The 12,226-nt window shown below is 39.8% G+C and overlaps 1 protein-coding gene across 1 annotated transcript; it reads left to right on the top strand.

The window, feature by feature from the left end:
* Positions 1-6,373: 6,373 nt before the first annotated feature.
* LOC148851097 (uncharacterized) lies at positions 6,374-7,756 on the top strand. Its single transcript, XM_088946664.1, has 2 exons — positions 6,374-6,697; positions 6,860-7,756. The coding sequence occupies exons 1-2, from the start codon at positions 6,536-6,538 to the stop codon at positions 7,406-7,408; spliced, it is 711 nt and encodes a 236-aa protein (XP_088802790.1). The 5' UTR covers positions 6,374-6,535; the 3' UTR covers positions 7,409-7,756.
* Positions 7,757-12,226: the final 4,470 nt, after the last annotated feature.

Here is a 12,226-nt window from a genome sequence, read left to right on the forward strand (position 1 = left end):
TTTATATATAATATAAATATGGATATTTCATACTTGTATTTTATTAAAAAAAAACCGACGGTCCCACTGGGAAGTTACAAGATAGGGAGTTGAAAAGGCAAGCATTCCGATTTGATTCATTTCCACTTCTTCTGTACAACTAAATTTGAAATTCACCACACCCAATCCTCAATCCTGATAAGACCCAATTACGTTAATTAAGTAGACTTCTGTAGAATCCACTGTTGAGCTTAATAACCAACCCATTTTTAGCCAGTTCTTACACCAGCAACTGCCATGAAAATTGAAGATAGTGCAGAACCTGGATCTATCTAAAATTTCTTTTGTCATATCTGGGCCCGATCCACCAAGTCTATGCTTTGGTATATATGGGCCTGGGCTCCAGGCCTGATCAGTTGAGACCCTTGTAGGTGTAGTTGGTTGTGGGCTCGCAACACTGCCAAGACAGGGACTCTCTTGTTATCGATTTCTAAACCTAAACGCTTCCACGTTATGGGCTCAAAACCCTCTTCTGACTTCACTAGGCTAAGCCACTCATTGGTCCAATCCCTTCCCATCTTCATGTGGCATGAGGAAGAAACATTGATGGTATATATGCTTCAAATACCAAGGAAGGGCAATGGTTATCTCCGAATCAATAGTTATCATCAGGAGGGTTTCTAGCAAACAAGGGCAAATATCAAGGAAGGGCAATGATACTGTTCATTGTCTTCCTCTGCATCTGTAAGAGAGAAGCGAATATGCCGGTTTCAGCTCTCCGTCTCCCCTTCCTCCGCCTCCTCTTACTCATATGCGTCGCCGCTACCGTCACCACCCTCCGCCTCCGCTGGGGCCTGATATGAATTCCGGTTGCCGGTGGTGGTACATTATTTATGTCCGGGTACGGATATGAATTGCCAGTGCGAGGTTATTGATGTGAGGCGATGGATAGTGAGCCTCAACTATTGGACGAAGAAAAGGCGATAAGGCTCGCGAGAGAGCAAGGAGATCCCGGATTTGTATATTTCCTGTACAGATAGGATTTAGAAGTTTTAGAAGATTCAGAAGTTTATAAGTTTGTATTTCCTTTGGATTAGGAGTGGGATTTTAGAAAGGAGCAAGTTGTATATATACATGATAAGAAATATGGAGAGAGCAGCTTGGGACTTCGAAACTTCTCACGGTATCAGAGCGGTAACGAAGCCGATGAAGCAGAGGCTCTTAACGAGGACAACAATAGGGGCAAACTTCAAGCCAGGGGCGTCGTTGGGGTAGAACCCCAACATATTGCTTTCGTTCTGTCACCGCCAAACCCGTCGGATCCGCCTCCACCGTTGGCTCCAACTCTTAACGAGGACGACAGTAGGAGCGAACTTCAAGCCAGGGGCATCGACGGTGTAGAACCCCAACATATTGCTTCCGCTCCCGCCATTGCCAAACCCGTCGGATCCGCCTCCACCGCTGGCTCCAACTCTCTGGCGCCGCATCCCTACTACTGCTACGACAAATCCACGTGGCACTATGCCGATGACACACGGCCGACCAGACGATGAAGACGAAGCCTGAGACTGTGACGCACCTTTGGCCATTACTGTTTGTTCCTGTTGCGGCCGTTGTTGTCGCTGAAGAACATCCGACAACTCAAACACCAGAGATCGTTGTTCGTGAAAGCACCAACCTTGACTCCGTATCAGGTAGCGGACGGGCTGATACAGATGTTTCCTAAAGTTGAGCAGTTGGAAGAAAACTATGACTTTCCCGTCGGAAATTTTAATTAGCAAAACGAACAGCAGCATCAGCAGCCGAAGCTCCAAGTTCGTTACTGCCAGTCGACGATTCAGAGGATAATTAAAGACTACGGCAGTGATTCGCTTGTTCATGCACCGATCTTTCTCCTCTATATTATTGCTGACGAGTATTGCTGATCGGTCACCATGGTCGCCAACAATGATAGGAACCGTGAGAGCTGGTCGCCAAAAATGATAGGAACAGTGAGAGCTCGAGTAAGTCTGGTGGACCTTCGGGCGGATGTGGCTGAGGTACGGCAAAGGCTCATACTGCGCAGTCATCAGCGGGGCGTGAGGTGTCTGCTAATGTAGTTGTGAATGACGAAGACAGGATCAGACTGAACGGGCTTAATGACGAGCAATGGCAAACTCTTGTAAGCATGCTTAATGCTTACAAAACCAGGACTAATGAAAAACTCTCTGGTAAGATTTACTCGACTGAATGGATTGTTGACTCTGGGGCATCACATCATATGACACGGAATTTAAATGTGCTCGTCCACACCTATGATGTTGCACCTTGTCATGTTAGCTTACCAAATGGTGCATGCATCGAGGCCGTGCAAGAAGGCATGTTGAACTTGGAAATAATTTTAAATTGTTGCACGTATTATATGCCCCAAAACTCAATTGTAATTTATTGTCAGTAGGTCGGTTACTTCGTGACAGATTGTATTTTGACGTTTACTAATATGTTGTGTGTGATACAGGATCGCATCTCGAGGACTTTGATTGGTGTGGGTGAATAGCTTGATGGGGTCTATGTCTTCAAGGGTGTGGCATCGGCTCGTGCTTACAAGATAGATGGAATTGAATCATGCGATGTTTGTTTGAAGGCAAAGCAGACTGGAGATGTTTTTATTCAAAACAGCAATAAAGTGATCGATTGTTTTGCTTTGATTCATTGTGACTTATGGGGTGCTTATAGAGTATCTGCATCTTGTGGTGCGGTATATTTTTTGACGATTGTTGATGATTATTTTCGAGTGATTTGGATTTATTTGCTGGTTGAAAAAAGTGAAGTTGGTAGAACACTCAAAAATTTTAGTGTCATGATTGAACGATAATTTAATAAGAAGGTTAAGGTGGTAAGAAATGATAATGGAACAGAGTTTAAATCCTTGAAGTCATATTTTGACGAGCAGGGGATTTTATTTCAAACTTCCTGCGTTGAAACACCACAACAAAATGGTCGTCTGGAGAGAAAGTATTGTCATATTTTGAATGTAGCCAGAGCACTCAAGTTTTAAGCACATCTTCCAATCAATTTCTGGGGTGAGTGTGTTTTGACCGCATGACACCTGATTAACTGGACACCTTCGACCCTTCTTGGTGGTAAAACACCTTACGAGATGCTATTTGGACAAAGTCCTCCTTATAAATATCTCAGAGTTTTTTGTTGCTTATGTTTCTCGCATATTAGGGACCGTGACAACTTTGCCGCTAGGAGTAGGAAATATGTCTTTGTTGGGTACCCTTTTGGGAAAAAGGGGTGAAAATTGTACGACATTGAGTCTGGTGATTACTTCATCTCACGAGACGTGGTGTTTAGTGAGGTCGGGTTTCCCTTTGCCATTCCAGAACATCCACCCTCTATAACCAGTCCTCCTGTAGCCAAAGAAAATATTTGGTTGCCTTGGGCCACTCCTCCTGACATGGTATCTGAGTCACCTCATATAGAAGTCAGGGGGAGCGACACGATCGATGAAGAAGGACATTCGAACATGGGTAATGATGAGGAGGCAGGTGCCCTTGATGAGACAAGGAGCCATACAGACTATAGAGATAATGAAACTTTAGTTGCTCCTCAACCCACCACGGAAACTCCAGCTGCTCCTCAGCCCACCACGGAGTTGTTAGGCCGCAGACATCGAGAAAAGCGGACCCCCAACTATTTGTAGGACTTTGTCACACACTCAACTCGTTGATTAGACCCCCTCGCTGTTTCTCTTGCATCAACCCAGTCCTCAGGTACTCCTTATCCCATAACTCATTATGTGACGTATGATAATTTTTCTATAAAACACAGGCATTTCTTGACAGCTATTACTACAGGCCGAGAGCCTACTCATTTCTTAGAGGCAATGACTGACTCTCGATGGTGCGAGGCTATGCACCAAGAGATACAGGTTTTGGAAGACAATGGGACATGGACCTTGGAAGACCTCCCACTTGGGAAGAAAAGGCAATCGGGTGTAAATGGGTCTACAAAATCAAGTACAATTTTGATGGTTCCATTGAAAGATTTAAAGCACGGTTGATAGTCATGGGCAACACTCAAGTTGAAGGTCTTGATTACAATGAAACCTTTGCCCCTGTGGCTAAAATGGTCACAGTTCAAACCTTCTTAGCAGTTGATGCAGCCCAACATTGGGAATTACATTAGATGGATTTCTGCACGGTGATCTTCATGAAGAGGTCTATATGAAACCTCCTCCAGGTTTTTCGGCCTCTGGGACTGGAAATGTATGCAAATTTCAAAAATCGTTGGTAGGAATAACCAAGAGTTCATACGCAAATTAAAATAGTATATGAACCTGACGGCACCGGAAAGCCACCGTTCTCATTCTCGTTTGCCGGATACTTCTTCCCTTTATCATTCAGTTTATAAGAGAAATTCAAAACTGCATTTGGTTTTCCATGACAGACCGGACTTGATAACTGACGAACCTAACGGATCCATCAAACTCATCCACGAGATGTTTGAACGGGACACAAACTTCTCCAATGCTCTTATCTCCGAAGATGGTACCGTAGCAGCGCAAATCAAATTCGATAAAGACGTGATCATAATCAAGAAAGGAGATATGTTTCAGATCGAATTCCATCTCGTGATTCCATTCAGGGTTTCCGTCTCCATTTCTGTCGATTGGTGTTTTCTGCTTCTGCGGCTGAAGTGGTTGATTTTTCTGTGATTCATATGATGGAGACGACAGCGTAGACGGAAAGCTTCTGGAAGAAATTTAAGGCCTTCAGATGTCTGCACGAGACCACTTTGAATTGGAGTTTACAGGATTCCATGAGCTGCTGACCTCAATATCTGAAAATCTGACAAGGGTGGTGACGGTAGCGGCGACGCATATGAATAAGAGGAGGCGGAGGAAGAAGAGACGGAGAGCTGAAACTGGCCTATCTTCTCTCTTACAGAACGCAGAAGAAGACAACGAAGAATATCATTACCATTCCTTGATATTTTTCAAAAAAAGGTTACTTTTTTATTATTTTATAAAAATGTTTATCTTTTATTGATATTCAGGGCGACCATATCTGCTATAACCCCAAAATTATATTTTGTATCAGAGACACCTGAGCGGTAGAAGTGTCAAAAGTGGATTCAAATCCAACGTTCGTATAATGATGGCCTGGAATGAGAATGAGCTTGTTGAATCATATCAGCACTAAAATTTAAATATAGTGGAGGTGGATTGAAGGGCAATGTCAAAAGTTGATGGCTTCCAAAGAGAATGAATGATTAGTGTATATATGTACCCTTCTTAACGAATTCATGGAACACTCTGGTCCCGTCTCATTAATCAATTAGGGATGATGTTTTTTCTTAATCAAAGACTGACAACCTGAGTTGAGGATTGGCTGATGCAGATGGAATTGGGATCGGAGATTCGGAGGTATTTTGATTGAAAATGAGAATAACAATAAGATGAATCTGAAAGTTGAGATGGGTTTAACCAGATATGATTCTGCGGGCTGCACGAAAAAGTTTAGCACTCGGATTAGTTGGCACCTTACAGGGTTGGCACTAAAACGAGTGTAGTCATTCAGGAATGGAATTGTTAGATGAAGACATCAAATCAAACCGATCAGAGAATCTTTTAGTTCGAACCCACAACTTGGAGGGAGTGTATTGGTCAATACCTCTTTAATTAATTACTCCTTAATTTCCTCCATTAACTTAATATATGTTTGAGATGAATACTAAAGCGACGATATTAATTCGGTATTAATTCCTAGATCGTGAATTTGAAGCAGCTTTAATAACTAGATGTGAACTTGATTCAGAAAGGTCTGCCGGTTGATAATCGTGGGGATTTTGTTTTCTTTATGCTGGCTTCCTGTCCTCTCATTTAATGCGTCACGCTACCAAAAATTTCCAAGCATTTGGACAGCTCGCCATGTGTAATGCATCAAGATGAGAGAAGCAGAAAATAAAGAAGCCATTGACTCTGGTGAAAAAGCTTATTAAGAATTAAAAGTGGGAAATATAATTTGTATTAGATGTATGTCGAGATCTACACTACAGGTTCCAAAGCAACAATGCAACATCTTTTTTTTTTTTTTTTATCTAAAAAAAGAAGGAAAAGAGCAGAACTTCATTCATGCTTAAAGATATTTACCTTAGATCTCATCATGTCTAGAGTAATATCCATTTTTAATTTACCAAAACAAAGCCAACTTATGTAAAGCTTCTGAACTAGTCAATTAGTCGAGCCACAGAGATCCGCTAAAATAGTGATAAGGTTTAGCTTAGGATTTCTTTTCGATTAATTTCTGGTAAGTATTAATTCTGCTATTTCTTAATTTTCAGGATTGAGAAACGAGTACCCCCGCATCCACTGAAGCACGTGACTGCTTGGCTATGATTTCAATGTCACATCGGCCATAATAAAGAGGCAGACCTCCGCCCTCCTTCCTCTTATCTACTCCGTGCGACGTCCAGCCATTTGTCCAGAACCATACCCTGCAGCCCCTACCTCCCCCTTCTCCGTCCACTCTCTCATCAACTACGACCAAGAGCTCTGCTTGCCTCAACGATGAAGAAACAATTGCTTGATTACTCACTGGTCTCATCAGGGTTTCTCATGATGGTGGTTTATCATATATGGCTCCTCCATCGCATCATAAAGCACCCCACAAAGACCGTCCTTGGCGTCAACGCCATCAACAGGCTCCTATGGGTCCGAACTATGATGGATGTATGTATATATATTTCACCATTTATATATGTTTGTCGAATTGTTGATCGGTCCGTCCTTTAAATCTCTCTCTCTCTCTCTCTCTCTCTCTGTATAAAACGCGCGATACAGCTGTTTGATTTTATATATTCTTTGTTGTTTGCATGGAATATGTGTTGCCAGAACATGTCCAAGAACGGAATTCTTGCGGTACAAACACTCAGAAACAACATAATGGCGTCCACACTGTTGGCATCCATGGCGATCATGTTGAGTTCCGTCATCGCGGTGTTGATGAGCAACAGGAATGCCCGACCGTCCAAGTTCGTTTATGGAGACGAAAGCGATCTTGGGTTCTCGATCAAACTCTTCTCTATCTTGATCTGCTTCTTGATGGCTTTCCTATTTAATGTGCAGTCAATTCGGTATTACAGCCACGCAAGCATCCTAATCAACGTGCCGGTGAAGAATATGTCGTCGTCGTCGTCATCCCATCTAACAGTGGAGTATGTAGGGAGGACTGTGAACAGGGGCAGCCATTTCTGGTCTCTGGGTTTGCGTGCTTTCTACTTCTCTTTCCCTCTGTTCTTCTGGATCTTTGGTCCAATACCCATGTTTCTTTGTTGCCTCGTTCTGGTTTTCATGCTCTACTTCCTGGACGTCACTTTTGAATTTGGTCAGGCAATAGGAGCTGTTGATGAAGACAAGGACGAGGAGCAGGAAGTAAACTAGCTTGCTAGCTTACTATGATGTGGCAACTTCATTAATCGGCACATTACACTTAGCTAGCTAGAGTCTAGAGATAGAGACTAGAGAGCAATTCAAATTCAACAGAAGTTGAATTCAATTGTTCTAGTCTAATAATGTCTAAACCAACGTAGGAAGTTCGTAATAAGACAATAGTTTAGAAGGTCAGGTTTTATCCCTTCTACTTGTTGCTCATTTCATTGCTATTCTAATTTCTAAGCCTCTTCTTCTTCTTCTTCTTCTTCTAATGTTGGATGCTTCTGGTCTGTATTAATTCCTTTACTCCTAATATTAAAGGGGGCGGATCTCCATAGCCCATGTGTCTGTGTCAAAGCATAGATTCGAAGATATTCCATATATATACGTCATGGCTTACCTAATTAGAGATGTCATGCACATACATGAGCACTATGTTTCCTGGTCGTTATAGTGGAAACAGACATGCCTTCAAAATGAATGTTTGACTAAATGAACTTTCCTTTGTGAAAAGTTCAAAATTTTGACACGATGCCCTCTATGTGCAGTACCGAGCCAAAAATTTTCTTTTCGGAAGCCAAAGTTGAACAAGAAAAAAAGAGATAAAAGAGTAGATGAGATAGGGTTTGGAGGGAAATGGAGTAGAAAGGTTTAGATCTATATATTACACGGTGGTTTGCTCCACCCCTGCCTATATATATGACCTATCGAGCGAGAGGTTGCTAGGGAAACTTGGCGTAATTGGCTTTGTTGCCATTTTTTACACGGTGGTTTGCTCGTATCATCGTTCTTGGGACCGCTCTCCTGGCTGAAGCCCATAAAAGCATAAAAACATGGTTTTTGAATTGTCGTTCACTTGGATGGTCGGATCATTTGGCCCAGCAATTGTTCAGATAATTGATTTTATTTTACTTTAAATTCGATCCCGGGTAAAAAACTATTGAATCGGTCAACAATTTGTTGATTTGGGTGATGTAACTGTTGATCCATGGGCCAGTTTAACGATTTTTGACCTTTTTTATTTTTAATTATTTTTTATGTTTTTTAATTTTTATTGTTAGAACGGGCTGTTCATTCAAATCAAATAGTTAAACCATTCATCCGGAGACCGGTGGCCAGAATGATTTCATTTCTGGGTATTTTTTAAAACCATGCATAAGAGAGATGAAAGTAAGATCCGAGGGAAAACCTTCAAAGAAACCTCAGACCTTTGATGACCCTTTTCTGCCAGCCAATCCATAGCACAATTGCCTTATCTACAAGCAATACACATCTAGCTAATACTGTAGTGTATCAATTGATGACTATGAAATAAGGGAAAATAAGGTTTCTAACCCCCAAAAAGCTTCTTAATGCCTAAAGTCCCTCCAACTCTCTTTTTCTTGAGGGAGGTTAAGACCCTAAAATGGATTTGTATGGACTTGCTTCAAGGGATTTGATAGGGTAGTTCATAAAATTAGAAATGAAATATGTTTAACATCAAATTATCTATATGAAATAGTACAATTAAGAAAAAAATAAAGAAATCAAAAGTTTGACATATACTTGGATATGTTATTGTTATGTATTTTAATTTAAGCTAATAAGTTTTTTATAATCTTTAGTTTCAAATTAAAGTTTTCATTTTTAATTAATATTATTTTAATTTTTAATTTTTTTTTTTTGCATTTTCTAAAATTATTTCAAGAAGATAAGGACACTAAAGTATGTGTTCTCATATGTTGATTTGATATGTTTTTGTAATTTATTGGAATATCTAATAGTATTTTCATATTCCTACTTATCTTAATTTTTTGTCTGTCTCCAAGGAATATCTTGAAAATCATCATCATTTTCATGCCTTATCTCAACTATATGGAGCCAGTTAGATGAATTCTATTTTACCTATTCTTTCTATTTATGAGCAAGAAAAGACAAGCCAAAATACATATTGATGAGAATTTGGCGAAAGGTTTAGTGTCGACTACCAACTTCAGTCTTCACACAACTCTTCTCTTTTATCTAGGCTTTGAGACCACCAATGTAAGACAAACTCACACTAGTGGTATTTATATATGTATATTTTGATATATCTCTTAAAATTTCATTTCCTTATATTTTAAACCTTAACTATTTGTATTGATCCAAAACGATTCAGGTAGAAATAGTAACGGTACCTAAGACAATATAATTAAATAATACCCTGTTTTATATGACACAGTTACTTCTATTTACTTAACACAATTTAAAAAATACATTAACACAAGTAATGAATACTTTTGCACGATCAAGGTAAGTAGGCAACTAAGGCTGTACGTGGGCCAAGAAAAATGGCTGAAGCCCACAAAGGTGTAGTTAAAATTCTGGGCCAGACAGCTCATTGAGGCTCAAACATGCAATCCCAAATTCCCAATTCCCAACGGGTAAGACCGGATGCCTCAAACTAATGATGACAACGATTTAAGCAATTGTTACTTTCTTATTTTAACTTGTTGCCCATCTATGCTATTCACAAGAAACTGTTGAAATTTCCAAAAAACCTTTAGCAAAAAACAATTTTCTTCAAAGTAAAAACACAAATAAAGCTTGTTCCATTTGTTTTGAGTTCAAGAATCTGTTTTTCTACTAATGTGGAAATTAAGAAACAAGAAAAACAAAAACATGTCATACATTTATTGACATTTGACAGTCAGCCAGTCCGATGGAAAAGATGATTTCTAGCAAACATATAAAACTATTTTCTTGTCTTGTTAATTTCTAGTACAAAATGGTAAATCCTTGCAATTACATCTTTGATTTCCAGAAATAAAAGTAACTTATTAAGCCGTGCTGAAATATAATGAAGATAAATAACCCATGGTTTTCAAAACCCGATCAGATTGGAAAAATCGGGAATTCAGTTACCGGTTTTGTTTTTCCCCAAAATCAAAATTTTGTTAAAAACGTTGATTTGGTCAGAAAATCGTTAACAATATTTTTTATTTTTTATTTTTTAATTATTTTTTTTTTCAGAACATGCCAACTATTTAGTTTGAACGGTCGAATTGTTCAACTAAATATCACGGATGACTTATTGAAGGATAAGCAAAGAATCAAATCTTATATATATATATATATATATATATATGCCACTGGTTTTCGGGTCAACAGTTTAATAGTTTGATTCGAATGGATAGCCCGTTCTGATAACAAAAATTATAAGAAAAAAATTATGGAACCGTTCTAGACACTGGTTTTCGGGTTGATGGTTTGACCGTCCGGTTTGAATGGACAGTCCATTCTGACAACAAAAATTATAGGCAAAAAATTGAGTGTGTGAGGTCCTTAAGCAATATTATACGTGTTATGTCATTCGAGCGTATGACTCATACAACCCGAAAACGGAACCATTCTAGCCACTGGTTTTTGGGTCGATGGTTCAATTGTCCGACTCGAACTATGGCCCGTTCTGACAACACAAATCTTAAAAAATAAAAAATGGCTAAAAACCATTGAATGGGTCGACGGCTAGATCGATTGGGTCAATGGGTTGCTGACTAATTCAATGATTTTTGGCCAAGAACCGGGATTGGGGTAAAACAGAACCGGCTGCCTAGACGGTTCCCAATTAAAAAATAAAAAATGGCGGATCGACTGTCTGGCTCAAACAGACAGTTCATTCTAACAACAAAAATTACAGGCAAAAAATTGAGTGTGTGAGGTTCATTAAGCAGTATCATACGTGTTATGTCATTTGAGCATGTGACTTATACAACCCAAAAATGAAACCATTCTGGCCACCGATTTTTGGGTCAACGGTTTAACTGTTCGATTTGAACGGATGACCCGCTCTAACAACAAAAATTAAAAAAAAAAAAAACGGACAAAAACCATTGAACGGGTCAACTAGTCGACGGTTCAACTACCTAGGTCAAAACAGAACCGGTTGCTTGGACAGTTTCTAATTAAAAAAAATTAAAAAAGGCAAAAAACCATTGAATGGGTCGACGGCTCGACCGCCCAGGTCAATGGGTCGTTGACCGATTCAACAGCTTTTGGCCAAGGACTGGGGTTGATGTCAAACGGAACCAGTTGGCTAGCTAGGCCAAAATGTCCGTCCGTTCAGGTCAACGATGGTTCAGAAACCATGGTTTTTTATGCTTTTGGATTTTCACTATTCAAATGTTTCTTCTACTGTAATTTAATAAATATATAATCTTTATATCTTATATATATATATAGATACCTCCGGTTTTGGGGTCGACAGTTCGATTGTCCGATTTGAATGAATGGCCCATTTTGACAACATAAATTACAAGCAAAAGAATTGAGTGTGTGAGGTCCATTAAGCAATATGATACGTGTTATGTCATTCGAGTGTGTGACTCATACGACTCGAAAATGAAATCATTCTAGCCACCGATTTACGGGTCGATGGTTTAATCGTCTAATTTGAATGGACAACCCATTCTGACAACAAAAATAAAAAATAAATAAATAAATAACGACAAAAAACCATTGAACGGGTCAACAGGTCGACGGTTTGACCACCCAGGTCAATGGGTCGTTGACTGATTCAACGGTTTTTGGCCAAGGACTGGGATTGGGATAAAATGGAACCGGTTGCTTGGACAGTTCCCAATTAAAAATAAAATAAAAAATGGCCAAGAACCATTGAACGAGTCAACGGTTCGACTGCCTGGGTCAATGGGTCATTGACTGATTCAACGGATTTTGGCCAAGGACTGGGATTGGGGTAAAACGGAATGGGTTGCCTGGATGGTTCACGGGCCGAATGTTCGTTCGTCTGGGCCAATGACAGTTCGGAAACTATGGTTTTTATGCTTTTGGATTTTCATTATTCAAAGG

This window comes from Nelumbo lutea, chromosome 5 (assembly GCF_056320005.1).
Source record: "Nelumbo lutea isolate HS-2025 chromosome 5, American lotus-T2T, whole genome shotgun sequence".
In the NCBI taxonomy this organism is placed as follows: Eukaryota; Viridiplantae; Streptophyta; class Magnoliopsida; order Proteales; family Nelumbonaceae; genus Nelumbo; species Nelumbo lutea.